At 36.6% G+C, this 14,965-nt stretch overlaps 1 protein-coding gene across 6 annotated transcripts in view; it reads left to right on the top strand.

Moving 5' to 3' along the window:
• Window positions 1–14,965, top strand: part of CACNB2 (calcium voltage-gated channel auxiliary subunit beta 2) — a 250,893-nt gene that overhangs the window by 60,931 nt on the left and 174,997 nt on the right. The window contains exon 1 of one of the 6 annotated variants that reach the window (XM_039388496.1): window positions 6,990–7,628. The exons of the other annotated variants lie outside the window; for them this stretch is intronic. Within the exon in view, the coding sequence (XP_039244430.1) occupies window positions 7,581–7,628 (48 nt within the window). The 5' untranslated portion in view covers window positions 6,990–7,580. Of the gene's footprint in view, window positions 1–6,989; window positions 7,629–14,965 lie in introns of those variants that run through there. 6 annotated transcript variants of the gene reach the window in all.

Here is a 14,965-nt window from a genome sequence, read left to right as displayed (position 1 = left end):
ACTGATCTCCTAGAAAGTTTAAACTATGACTTGCTGGTTGCAATTCTCTGACGTAAATCTGTGTGAGAAAAATTGCAGCTGTAACTTGGATGATACCTTAGCAGATTCGTATAAATCAAGGTTAGTGATAATTTAAGGCAAATTGTTTATGATCTGTCTTTGAAGAGCTTTAAACATCAAAAAATGAGCTTGAAAAAATTTGCAGTTTGGATTACCTCTCTAGATTAATAGGCAAAGTAGGGTTTGCATACATTGCTTCTTTTCAGGATCAGCTATTATAACAATGAGGAACTGTTTTACTTAAAGATAATTTTTAAATTATTTAAGCTATTTTTGCTCACCAATTATGTGTGCATAGAAGTTGTAAGCAAGATCTAAATATTGCTGATTAATTAATACATTTGAACCAACAAAAATAACATAGTGATAGATAAAAAAATCAAAATATTTCAGGTTAAAAGCATTTTGCTCCTTTCCAGTCTCTTTAGAAAAAATTGAGTGCAACTTCATTAGCTTTATAAGATTAAAAAAAAAATTAAGAAATTGAGCAGTACAGCTCTGAGGTAGAGGCAGCCAACATGAAGAGATCTTAATGAACATGAAGACTCCTTAACACCAATATTTTTTTCCAGAGAAAGGTGAGCAGAGAAGAAGCATTTATAACATTAATAGAAAGTCAACAACATTCATTTCTGGTAGGAGAGAGAAAGGTGGGAGCCATACTTTGCAAAAGCTCCTTGTCAATGATTAAATCAGCAAACTGTTACTTAAAAATGTAATCTGAATGCAGAACTCTTGAGCTAGTATTGCATATTTTTTATATTACATTAATTTTTTTCCTGGACAACAGAGATCATGTATGGATGATACAGTAGACTTATTCTTTTGGGATACCACTAAAAAGGCATCTGACTGAAGAATATTGTGGTCTTTCAAGCAGTGGAAGAGTTAGACATCAAAAAAAGTAGGTTCTTTAAAAGCCTTGTGAGGAATCAAGTGCAGCACATGATCAGTAAAATGTCATGTGGAGAAAGATGACACTCCTTGAGAGAAGTCACATTCTTAAGGTTATTTCCAGCAGTTTTTAAGAGCCAGAGTTTTCATACTTTGTGTGTGTGTGTGTGTGTGCGTGTGTAATTTATTGCATAATACATAGGAAATGCTTTGTAAAAGTTGGACTTTTGAGAATCTCATATGGGTTTTTTACCTGTAACTTCATAAGCAGAATGTGTTTTTTGGTTTGGTTTTGATTTTTAAGGGGCGCGGACTGCATCACTTTCTGTACAATTCAGAAAACTGAGGGATTCAGAAACAACTTATTCTGCCAAAAAGTCTGAGACGTATTTGTTATAATTTCTCTGTCACCATAGACCCCTCATATAGTTTTGCATGGATGCTTTAATGCTTTATTTGTGGATAACTGAGTGGCTTAAAATATCTCAAATCAGTTTCTCTGAAGTGCTTCCCATTAAATGTTGATGCATAAATTAGTCTGTTTAGCAACTGACCAATATGCCAAAAACCTTTAGCTAAAAATAATACATTATTTCATAAACACTGACTCAGGTAAACTATTAAGAAGTGAGCCTGAAAAGCTTTAGAAGGATTACAATTAGAAGCAAATTAAACATTCTGATGCAAATTTAGGAATCCATTCACATACTTAGAATGAAGTTATGATGCAACCCAAATGTATGTGTAAATTTTTAGGGGGAGAGGCCTTTCTGAGGGACAGTGATTTACACTGAGTATCCATAATACAAAGTTGATGTCCCAGAAAAATAGCTTTTGATGATCTTCCAAGAGTCATGATGATTTGGGAGGGTTTTTAAGGACTGGAAGAAAGCAAATATAACCACGGTCTCCATGAAGGCTGAGAAGAAAAAGAAGAATCTAGAGAGCTATAGGCTGGTAACCTTTACCTCGATCCTGGTGAAAGCGCTGGAGCAAGTCCTTTTGGAAACCATTATTAAACATATGAAGGACAAATAGGTGACTGGGACCAGTCAGCATACATTTACAAAGGGCGAATCGGGCTTGACCAGCTTGACAGTCTTTTACAATGAGGCTTAGAAGACAAGGGTACAAGAATGGATGCTGTTTATCCTTCCTCTGGTGAAGTTTTCCAAGCTGTTTCCCAGGACATCCTCATAGGCAAAATGATGGACTGAATAAATGGATGGTGAAGTGACTTGTCCAAACTGCCAGACTCAAAGGGTTGTGTTTAGCAGTGTGAAGTGCAGCCCATACTGGAGTCCAGTCACTAGTTTTGTGCCCCAGAGGTGGTCCTGGAGCCAATATAGTAACCTCTTCATTAATAGTCTGGGTGATTGAGTGGAGAGTACTCTCAGCAAGTTTGCAGGTGCTACAAAACTGGGAGAAGTGGGTGATACATCAGAGCATTGTGCTGCCTTCCAGATGGACCTCAACAGGCTGAAGAAAAGGTCTGATGGAAACCTCACGAAGTTCAACAAAGGGAAATGCACAGTTTTCCACCCAGAAAAAAATAACCCTGTGCACTAGTATATACTGGGGCTGATCATCTAAAAGCAGCTTTGTAGAAAAGGCAATGGGATCCTGGTGGACTCCAAGTGAACACAAGCCAGCAACATGTCCTTACTGCAAAGCCCAAGAGCCTTCTAGGCTGTATTAGGAAGAGTACTGCCAGCAAGTCAAGGAGGTGATCTTTCTCTGCTCAGCACTTGTGAGACACATCTGGAGTGCTTCATCCAGTTCTGGGTTCCCTTGGATGAGAGAGACATGGACATTCTAGAGTGACACCAGCCAAGAGCCACAAAATACAGGCAATTCCAATTAAACATAAGATAAAGCTTTTTTTCTGTGGGGGTGGTCTCACACTTTTAACAGGTTGCCCAGAGAGGTTATGAAGCCTCCATCCTTGCAGATAACTTGAAACTCCCTTGGATATGACCCTGAGCAACCTGTTCTTGCTGAACCTGCTCTGACCAGGGTGTTGGACCCATGATCTCCAGTAGTGCCTTCCTACTTCAACCATTTTGTGATTCCGTGGATAAACTGAAATAGTAAAGAAGTTATCTGTAATGGATTCTGAAGGTAGCACAGCGTGCGCAATCATTTTTTCTGTGACTTCTTATAAGGTGTTTTGAGGGGAGGTTTTATTCTATGGTTTGGTTTTTTTTTCATCCAGAAAAAGTATTCAGCATAGTTTTTTTCTGTCATTACTCTCATTTGGAATGCATGCAATGCTGTTTGAGGTAGCTGAGGCAGCTGCTCCTTGAGCTTGCTGGCATTAAACACTTCAGATCCATCTCATTAGCTCTGGGCAGTCACTTGATCAGATTATGGACGGTCTGGCCACGAGCTTTGGGTGACTGTGAGATGGCAGAGGCTTTACCCAGAGAGTGCTGGTTAGCTGAGGAAGCCAATCAAAGTAAACGACAACAATTCTCTGACAGCCTCTTTTTCTTTTCCCACTCTTCAGTTTATATAACCTGTGAGATGAAGCACTTAAGGAGAATACAAATAACTGTATCCCTCATTTACCTTCTAAAGGTTCATTCCTATTCAATTTTTCATGCCAACCCATTCATTTAATTTCAGATAGGAACTTTTGTCCTTTCTTCTGTGCTGTTTCAGTATTGGAAAAGCTGCATCTAAATATTTGAAAATCAGCCTCACCTATTACTTCTGAAGTTTCTCCTTATTTATTGTACCTGTCGGTATATGTGTCAATGTTTCTTCCTGCTTCCCAAGTGTCTCTACCAGTGTTCTGAATGTTTTCTATGTATCTGATAAGCTCCTTTTTTGAAGATGCTATTGTTTTGCCCTGTGTGCAAAAACAAAATCAATCACTGAGTACATTAACCTTGGTATTGTCTTAATGATAATGGCTAACTAAAAGGTCATTTCAAAAATACATCACAAGAAAAACAAGATTCGTATATTTATTTTTCTTTTCCAGTGTTAGAGCATGGAAAAAATACCTTTCACTGGCTTGGTGGTTTTCTGTCTTTTAGTGAGGTTTTCAGATTTTTAGTTATTCCTGTGTTAGATGCCTTGTTACACCTTCAATTTAAGGCAGCATGGAAGTTTTTTTATTAGAGTGACAATGGTAAGGGGAGTTTTGGTTGCAATTTTGCTGAGAATCATTAGACTCTTGCAGTTTGCCTTAAGACTAAGCTTACCCAAAAAGTACAGGGAAGATAGTGATAAAATTTGCTAATATAGTAGTCATCATTGTTTCTCTAAATGCAATAAAGACTGCTAGACATCATACATTTTGTAATGAGAATGTGGAAGACCAAAAAAAAAAAAAAAAAGGTAAGATACTTCACGGCACAGTGTGTGTGCTGAAGAAAATTTAACATAAAATGTACATGGTCTGATTCTGTATTCACTGCATTGTCCTATGGGAACTATGGAAAAGTCATATTTGCTGAACATAAAATTTTACTGGATTTCAACTATAATGGAGTTTGACTTGGACATATTTGTGTTCCTTCTATCTCCAAAATAGTCATCCCTCCCTCATCCCTCCATAAAAAGCGATTGGGACTCACAATGAAAAAGAAACTTTGGTAATTGTTTGACGTAGGTCATGACAAAGTATTTTAGTAATTTGGGAGTAGGAAGGGAGAGAGAAATCGAAGTAATTTTCCTGTCTCTGTTGAAAGGAAAGATTTTATGGTTAAATTATGAAATCTTTGGTTGTGAGAGTAGTTGTAGACTAATTTGAGCAAGAGTTCTTTTACTGTTTTTTTAAGAGATGGCCGTGGTTGCTATGGGTCTTCTTGACGAGTTTCAGGAATAATTAAAAACATAGATGCATTTATCTTCTTTAGAAGCAATTGAAACTTCTAATATTAATTGATACTTTTCATATTGTTTGCCTTAAGAGTGCAACACTTACGTGAAGCCAATATTATTGATGATTTCCAAACAAAATTCACAAATCTTTAAAGAAGTTGAATGTATAACATATAGCTGAAGCATGGCTTTTATATTTCTGTTTATGTATGGATCTTCCAAAAGAGTAAAAAGTAGTCATTATAAGGAGAGAATTGAGAACTGATTGTTATGTATATATGTAAGGAACTGCTGTATTATTCTGTCTAGCTGTATCTAATGTATTATTCTATCATTAGCTGTTTTAAAAAATGATACTTTTTTATGGTAATATTCACTATGTCCTGACTTCACAATGCTTTTTTCTTCCTGCTAGTTGTCATTATTGGTATTATTAATGGTTTTATTAGAGTAACTCTAAACAGTCCTGATTAGTGAGATTAATGGTCTGCATTGTTTATTGATCTGGTATGCTGCTTTTGGACTGTGAAAGTGTTACAAGGACACTTCCTTATGTGTCACCGTGAAGTACCAACTTCTGTTCTTCTGCTAATAAATCAATACCTACCTGACTGTGTGTTAAGAGGTAAAATAAAGATAACTTAGATTTAGGTGTATAGATTAGGTCCTTATAGCCACAATTTCCTGTTTTTAATTTTATTAGTCTTATTATATTTTTTTAAGATGCTGAGAGGATCTGCAGATCCAGCTGGGATGAGTTATCAGCAATACATCTTCACTAACAGCTGTGGCTTTACACCAAAACTACATTTGACTTAGAAAGACCAGTCAACCCATTGGTGTCTGTAGGAGCTGCTAGTTGTTAGACAGAGTGGAATAAAAACTACCAAAAAACTCCCACCACAAACAAAACCCCAAACCAGTCAAGCTAGTGATATTTGAATGACTAAACAGGCATTTTATTCCCCAAAGACACATTGATGCTTAGCACCACTGCTTTTAATTTTTTTAAGAGGGATGTTGCACATGAAAAAAAAAGCATACTAGAAATTGGCAGGAGTTAGGTGCATGAAGTGAGTTTGAGTTGCCACACTTTGGGCCTGTAAATGTTAACTCTCTTAGTTGCATGATTTTGTCACAGTCAGAGGACTTCTGATTTCTATGGGCCGAACCTCATTATCTTCCACTGGAATAAAACTCTTCTCACCATTCAACTGGTTTGATTATCTGATAACATTTTGCCCACACACAGATAACTTACATTCTTTAGAGTCCCCTCTTTCAAGCTTGGAACCCAAGCCAGCCTCTGAGGAGTACCATCTTCTTTTTCTTTACCTTTTTGAAAAGATTTAACCTTTTCATTAGTCATGATCACACAGTTTACATAAAAACAAGATAAAGATGTCTTGTATAATCTCTAATTTTTTCATTGCAGCTTTTAATAATATTATGATATAATTATAGTTAAAATTATTATAATCAATGTAACAAATATTAATATATTAAATAGTATTTTAGTAATAATAGCTGTTATTGTACTAAAAATATTTTCAGCATACTGCATACTCTACTTTTTAGCAAAATGCTGGTAGTGAAAGAGTTAAGTACACCTCAATGTTAAAAAAGTGCCTCATATATTTGTCTGACCATAGATATGCGATACTGGAGACATTTGCGACTCTTAGACCACTGCTATAAAGTAGTGAAGGACTTAATTTTGAGATATAATGTACCTATTAAGCCCTTTCAATATTGGAATACTCAGTCTCTCCCAGAAGAAAAGTGATGAACTGTGATCATAAACAGGTTAATTTAATCTGACCTGATTTCAGAAGTGTACCCTTATTACTTTAAGGGTAATAATTTTTCATTATATTTGTCTTTTCAAAATCATTATCTATAAGTCTCAATTATCCAAGTATTTAATTAGTTCTCTCAGTGTTTTTGGTAAAAAGAAAAAAAAAAGGTTGAAGTGTGTATTCTGAGTTTTAAGGTTCTCTCAAGTTCTTTTTGTAAACAGTATCAGCAGAGGAGACTGTGCCTCTGATGCAAGTCAGGTAGCAAGGCCACTCAGCAGTCCTGCCTACAGTTCATGTGAAACACGTATCGCCAGACAAAGCATCTGCCTATTTGGAGGGTGGTTCTGTAGTCCTGTGAATCCAGAGTGAATTAAAGTCACTCCATCATTTTTTCAGGCTGTTGGGAAGGGTTAATTAACAAATCAGATATGCCTAAGACCAGAGGTAACACTGAAGCAAGGATGCTCTTGCTGGTTTGTGCATTGGGAAGAAAGCTGTAATAGCAGCAGCAGCAGCAATAACAACAGCAGCAGCGACAGCAGCAGCAGCAAGAGACCTTCGGAAAGCCAGGGTTGCAGTGGTCTGAGATATAAAGATCCTGTTATGTCTCTGTCTCTCCCAACTTCAGAATGGTTGATACAAACCTTACGCCACGTGTAGTAAAGGATGCATACGAATACGGAATTTGCTTTGTAATAACTGGATGCTGAGGAAATAAAGACGTGCCTCTGGGTTTTTGTTGTTGGGGTTTTTTTTCTGCCTTCCTTTTTAAATCATCGGAAACAGAAGAGATTGATTTACTCAGAGAGAATAAGTTTCGTCTGTCTCCGACGTAATTTAAAACATCTTGGGAGCTGAAGGGTGACTGTTTTATTACCTGTTCCCTTGCACTTGGGACTGAAAAGTGAGGAGAGATGGACAGTGTCTCAGACGAGACAGGAATGACTGAAGCTTGGTGAAAGCATACCCTGATTGTTGTCTGCTGTCCTCTTCATGCAGTGCTGTGGGTTGGTGCACCGACGGCGAGTACGGGTTTCCTATGTAAGTTTTGATTTGTGTAAGAATGATGCTAACTTCTATGTTCAACTCCTAGTATATTAGATGGTATGGCATGGCTGAGGCAGGTATTTTAATGTATAGCTGAGTGACTGACCAGAGTGCTAACTACAAGTGAAGTAAGTTTTTACAGCCCAAAGACACAAGGATCTTTTTCACAGGTATGATTCTCTTGTCATCTATTTTCTTCTAACTTGTTCATATTCTCAAGAATATATCTTATTTTAAAATAAACCTGTAGTGTTAAAAGACTGGAATTCTGACCATTCTGACTTCTTTTTCTAAGCTGTTTATTTATTCTTGCTAGTAGCTCTGTGTAAGTGGAGTCATTAGAAAAGGACATCTATTTATCTGTGTAAGATAAATGAAAATAAATTAAAGTTATAAGCAATTAGGGTCTGGGCACAAAAATTATTTGAAAGACCCTGAGGAACATAAAAATAATCTTATGAGGTAGTTATTTTGAAAAAGAGCAGTAGTACAGTGGCAGAAGTATTGCCTGCTGGTTTGCACAGTGTATTTGCTTTCCAGAACAGAGTACTTCAATACTTTGGTGTGGTATGACTGCTCTGTCTTGCAAAATGGCTGTCTCCAACAAATTCCACAAGAAAGGCCAGCACCAAAGCTCAAGTATTAGTAATGAAAAAGATTGACTATTAGTTGAAATATGTCTGAACTATACTCAGCTGATATGCTAATCTCCGGAGTAATTAATTTGTGTTTTAACACTCAGTTTCTATTCTGCTGTTCAGTTGTCAGAGAGACATGATGAGAAGCAGGAGGTTGCAATGATCAGGCTAAGCTGCAAATTGAAATTTCTGAGTATTAGCAACAAGCAGCTTGTAGCTTGTTGCAGAAGGAAAGAGCAAAGGCATCAGGAGAAATAATTCTGTTGTCAGAAATGCTGTGTGTTACTCTGTGCCGTAGAAAGGTCTTTTAGGCAGTGCTTAAAAATCGATCACAGAACAAGCAAGGTCATAAATAGGTGCAATCTAGGTCAAAGTTTGTGTAGGGGATTGATGAAGAGAATAAAATTATTAAAAAGAAAACACATCTCTTCATAACATATTGCAGAGATATAACCAATTGTAAATGTGAGTGTGGTCATAGTTGTTTTGTACAGCTAATTTGACTTTTGATGTATTTTGTTCTGACTGGTGCAATAGTTGATACTGTTCTGTAAGAAGCAGACAGAAGTATGGAGCATCAGACAAGATGAAGGTAAGAACTAAAATAGTACAGCATTTTGTATAAACAAGGTAAAAAACAGTGCATAGTTACTTTTAGCCATCAATTCAATATAAAAGCAAAACTTGGACATCGCTTATACAGATACTTATTTGACATTATAGCTATTCCCACTATTATGTAGAAGTTGAAATACAAATACATTTTATGTATTTATTAATTGTTAGCTCCCTCAAGCCAGTGGAGTTTAGGGCATTTGAAAATACTGACCTCTTGAGATGCATCACCTTTCATTTCTCCTTGTTATTGTAGCACCAGCCATTGTGAATAATATTATCTAGACAGAATAAAATATTTGCCTGTTTCACAACCTGGAAGTGTCAGAACACTCATTTGTGAATGACCATGACATCTACTCAGCTTTAGTCTCAGATTAAACCCCATGAATACCATCATTTTTTTGATGTTTACGGGCAATGGAGAAAAAGATGCTTAGTGAATATTTTATAAAGTATTAAGGTTTGTACCTTATTTTGTGATACTTTTTGTGTAAATAGTATTGTGCCATGCTGATGGATCTTGTGGTATTCTGAAGACCCCACTAAATGTTTATAAAAAAGAAGGTTGCTCTGTCTTAGTTAGGACAAGTGAAATGAAGTTTGCCCTTGATCGTTTTGATCCGGTCCCTCTTACGTGAAAGACGACCGTGTTCTTAAATAACTTAATTACAATAAAAATTCTCACTGTTGTTTGAATCCTTGATTATCCAAACCCACTATTATTAAATTTTTTTGGCGTTCCCCATGGTATTAGGCTAATTGAGGTTGTACTGCGTGATTCTTTTGGGACGAAAGCACTGAAATTAAAGTGAGCCAAGATATGACCCTTTTTATTAACGTCTGAGTCACTGGGGAAAAACATTAGACTTTTATTCTGGGTTATTAGTGTACAGTTCTGAAATTGCTTATGAATTTGTAGTGGTGAATGATCCACCTTAGAACTTTGGGGTGTTTTTTCATTTTTTGGGGAGTTTAAGATTCTGTACTTTATGTAACCAAAAACATATGACCAAATCTAACTGACTGTTTGCTTCCAAAACAGCTCATTCTGGTCCAGGTCCTAAAAATTCTGGTCCAGGTGCAGATCTTTGGCATAATCAATCCCTTTGATGATCTTTTGGGTCAGGAATAGATCATTACCCTTAGTTACACAGGCTCACATTGTTTCTTTGGAGGTGCAGCATTGTTGGTAAAGAAGATGGTTGTATTCATACATTGCTCCTTTCTGTGATCGCTTGCATGTTAGACTGTCATGCACAGACATTAGTCCTGCAGCTGTGTGCAGGGATAAAATTGAAGGCCTGGATGGGTTGTATCCATCTTTACCTTCTCTCCAGGCTTTGTGGCTGTTGAGTGATGTGCAGACCACACAATGGTAACAAAATGAAATTTGGCTCAGGAGTTCTCTCCGGGCTTTTCTCTCATTAACTCTTCCTTCATCATGGCACCATGTAATGCCTGCATTAAGTCCTGACTCTTTCTCGTCCTGTTCTGCAGTTTCTCTGGGTTGGTGGGTAATCAGGGTGATGGGAGGCTGAAGTGTCATTTAATGCAATATGTTTAATATGGTGTGGAATAATCTGCAGCTTCTAATGGTAGGATGTGCCATATGAACATTATGACTGCATACTAATACTCAGTTCCAGAAATAATGATTCTCATATTGGACATTTTCATGGCAAAGCTGGAGATAAGTCCAAATAACTTCTTCACCTTATTCCACTAGTCATGTGTGTGAGATGGGGTCATGCCATTTGTCAGACAGGGTCTATTTGGGGTAGTATTGAGGACCAGCTGTGTGGAGTCCTTCCAGTGAACAATCTCATCTCTTTCTGGAAGTGGAGTTTAAAATTAATTGTATGTTGGCCAGAAATGTTCTCACAACTCTTCCTGTCTGCACGATACAGAACATCTAAAAGCACTGGAGCCTGAAGACTGACCAGTTTATTTCACTTTCAAACTTTAGTCCAGTCTATCCATCTGTTGGTCCAACTTTCAAGAGAAGTTGTAGTCTGATGGAGGTCACTCAGAAATCTTACACTGTTTCCAGGTCTCTGCTGTTTTCCCTGGATGTGTCTGGAAATGAAGGCTGTTTGAACACAAGAGTCCAAGATAATTCCAGAGTCTGAACGTTTCTGAACAGAGCAATTCTGTCAACCTCTTTGCTTGACTGTATGTGCTGCCTTCTCTTACTGCTGTGAGTGATCTCATTTGCAATGATGCAACTTTCCAACCAAACTGGAAAAATTGTTTTTATGGCAACATAATAGGAGTTGGTTCTGAACTTTTTTCCATGGCAAGTGAAATCAAGGAGGAGAGTCCATATTGTTTCTTGAAAGACTCTACAAGTCAGTGAACATGGAAGTAACGAAATACACATCTGGAAGTCATCTACCAGAGCACACAGACAGGTAAATTTAAGCACCTTGAGTGTGTTAGTGTACTGCAGAGCTTCCTGGCTTCTCAGGGTGCAGGTGTGTTTGCAGAGTACTTGTTTATTGCCATTCTTACAGAAGAGTAGGTATGGATGTAGCCATGGAGGACCAACAAATGCTAATCTGGATAGGTAAGCCATAAACTGGAATCCATTGTACTTTTAATAACAGCTTAAAATCTTTAGTTGTCTGGATTTCACAACATTGTATATAATAGTGATTTGTTTGAAAAATATTAATTTGTTTGAAAACTCATGTTGTTGACCTTTTGAATTTTTGTGTGCTTTTTTGTTTTGGTTTGGGTTTTTTCTAGAATTATCAAATGACTTTTTTGCTTAGCTGGATGGACTATTCAGAATAAGATTGAGCCAATGTTTTAAATATTTTCCTTAGCTTTAGAACTAATTTGATAAAACCTGGAGATGACGTCGGAAAGGCAAATATTCGTTACTCTGGCTCTCATCCTTAACAAAGGACTACTGTAATTTGCCATGAAAAAAAGGGGGGTAAAACTCTTTAAAAATGCATTTCAAAACAATATAAACTTTATTTAAATATAAGTAGTGAAATTTATGGTATGGCTTGTACCGTGTATTTTAGTTTAACGTAATTAAGGTCCTTGGTGTCATTTTTGTTTCAAGATGCTTCTTGTCTAACGGTGGGGACTGTAATTGGAGAGCTTTCTGCCTGCAGCAGTGAGCAGAATCCAGACGGTAGGCTTTTTGTGCCTGTGTCTGGAGGATATTTCAGACCTCCTGAGGAAATGTTCTCTTTTTGGTGGTGTTAGATTTGGACTAGGGCTTTTTTTTTTCTGTTCCTTTTGAGACTGTAATCTTTTCCATCTATCACTTAATCATGTTCCTCCCCAGACCATTCTTTATCATAGCAGATGCTGTCCTTTCCCTTGTTCCTTTTGCTCTCTACCTCCCTTTCTCTTCTTCATTGCTGATTTATAGTTTTGGTTTCTTTCCAGATATAGCTACTTTTTTTACTCTTCTCCACCATGCTTCTCTGGTTTTGACCTGCGGAATTCTTGCTTCACATTTCTAAATTTCTTTTCCTTCTGTTGACATTAGTCTCAGCCTTGTATTTTCCCTTCCTAGGACTGCACCTGAAGGGCTATTTCTATGATCCCTAACAGTCCTGTGCTGTTAAACCTACTCTGGCATCGATCCCTCTTTTTTCCATTGCTGCTGTCATCAGTTTTAGTGGGAGTTTGAGCTGTTCACAAGTAAAAGTTGCAGGCTAAGGCAGCCATGGATGAACTGATGTTATCAGGATTTACCTCTGTGATTCTCTTTGTATATTGTAGGCAGAAAAGCACATGCTGAGAAGGAGGAAAGGAAGTATAGAGAAGTTGTGGTTTACTGATGATGAGATTTAGAGCAGTTCTTTTAGCATAAACCTGTTATATTTATAACTTAAAGGAATTGGCTGGAAAAGGAAAAATAGTCCTTTAACCTTTTTTAGTGACTGGACTGCCCTCAATATTGGGTACCTCAGTACTGTTATGGAGCAACACATAATCTATGGATTTGGAGCATATTTTCTGTATTTAAAATATTTTTTTGAAGTTCTTTTGCATTTTTTTTCTATACCCTAATTTTCTAATATTTCTCTTTGGTAGTGTGGAAAGAAGATAGTAAGTGAATAAAGTGGAATAAACTGATGTGGCAATATTTAAGGGGAAAGTGATCTGAAGCAAGACTCTGTTAGTTGTTGAATACCAGTCAAACTAGGACTGCTAAACTTTGCACTGATGAAATGAAAAGAAATAAATTCCCTTTACCTGCATTTACTCTGCTACAATTGTCTAACAACTTGTTATTCATTATGCTGGGGAGTAGTACTGAAGCTAAACTGTTTAGATTACAACTCCGGTCTTTTCACACGAAAATTCACACATTTGCTCCTACTGTTTTTCCTGTCCCATAATTAAGTAGTCATAATTTCTCTTTTGGACTCTGTGGCTCCATTTAAATGATTGCTTTCTATGTTATAGCACAGAGTTTGGACTACAAAACCTCTGTTTAAAGAAAATACATTTTCTTGTCTCCCTTCTTTAAATTCTTTCTTCTTGCTGCATTCCCTAGGTACAGCCTTTGAATTTAATTAACTAGCAAAAGGGGCTTCTTTTGAAAAAAAAATAAATCTTACATTTAGGAGAATTAAATGGAACATTTATAGCTCATTTTGCATCTTGAAGTAAAAAATATATATAACAATATGACTGGTGGGTAAAATATTGCAGGCAATATCTGCAGTAAGGGTCTACTGGCTTTGCTTTTTTATTCTATACATAATGTAGCTATTTGAGTAATATATTTAAAAAGCTAAAATTTCAAGACAGGAGTAATATCACAATTTTAATGTTATACTGAAGTAAAGAGTTATAGAACCCCATTTTAATGACTTTCCTCTATTCTCATCTGTTAAGGCTGAATTCCTATTTCTTCTGGTAATCCTATCACTATTTCACTAATTGCTTAACTGGGGCATTATTTTGTTATTCCCTTCTAATTTGGATATATCAAATTGGTGGCATTATTTGCATTGTTACTAGCAAGAAAAGCTCAAACTGGTGAAATCAACCTTCTTCACTTGTAAACTCCTCTTCCTCCCCCACCTTGACTTTATTTTATGCATATTATTTTAATATTACAGTTTTCTGAAGCTCTGTTTAAATAAGGTGTTTTTAGAAAAGCTTTGTGTTTTCTGAAACCTTTGGTATATTACTGAAAATAAGTTGCAAATTTGCAACAAGTTATACATTTAAACCACTGTACGCTCTATGATTAGGGTATTGGAGTTAATAAGTGGGAATCAGGACTTATAACCTTTGTCTCCAGACCCACCAGTGATTCATCCTGTGGCTGTGAACAAATCATATGGAAAGAGGCCTGGGGCACTTCCTTTCCGACTCTTTGATGGAAGGAGAATCCTGCTGCACAAGGATGTGTGCAGAAATATAATATTTTGTATGAAACCTGAAAAGAAGAGTATTTGTTGAAACTAAACACTTAAAACTAGTTTGAGATTGCTACAAGTAAAATGTAACCCGTTTTCATATTTCATGTCTTTTCAGCTCACAGTCTTTTTATCCTCTGCCTTTTCTCCCACTTCATACACAGTGAACTTTGTCATTCTTAGTTGGTAAAAATGTTTTTCTCCTTTGTTCTTAGGCTTTTATTGGTTTGGTTGTTTTGTTCTTTCCTGACTGTATGTTTTCCTTTTCAGCACTTACTTTTTCCTTCTGCTCTTCTTGGATATAACGTCTTTGAGTACAGTACTTACTGACTTCAGTGGTAGAGGAAAAATTTAAGTACTCCTGGCAATTTTAATACATTTTCTGATGAATTGGCATTCCATAACAATTTTATGAGACTGTGAAGTCATGATAAATTAACTGGCTGTCTTACAATACTAATTGACTCTCCTGAATTCTCTAAGGAAGATTGCAATGTTTAATGTCTTTCCTACTATCTTTATACTAAAGTGGCAAAATTAGTAACTTACTGACAGGGAAATGATAGAAAATAAAAGAATACTTTTATATTTGAATGGAAAAGATAGATTCGGTGAAGTGCTGAACATAGCAAAAGTCCTTCACTGAGCAGAATCTCTTATGGCAAAAGTCTTG

Source organism: Pipra filicauda, unplaced genomic scaffold (assembly GCF_003945595.2).
Source record: "Pipra filicauda isolate LSUMZ 115617 unplaced genomic scaffold, ASM394559v2 scaffold65_size3143899_pilon, whole genome shotgun sequence".
Lineage (NCBI taxonomy): Eukaryota > Metazoa > Chordata > Aves > Passeriformes > Pipridae > Pipra > Pipra filicauda.
Note: the sequence above shows the minus strand (reverse complement) of the source record. Positions and strands in the feature narration are given on the sequence as shown.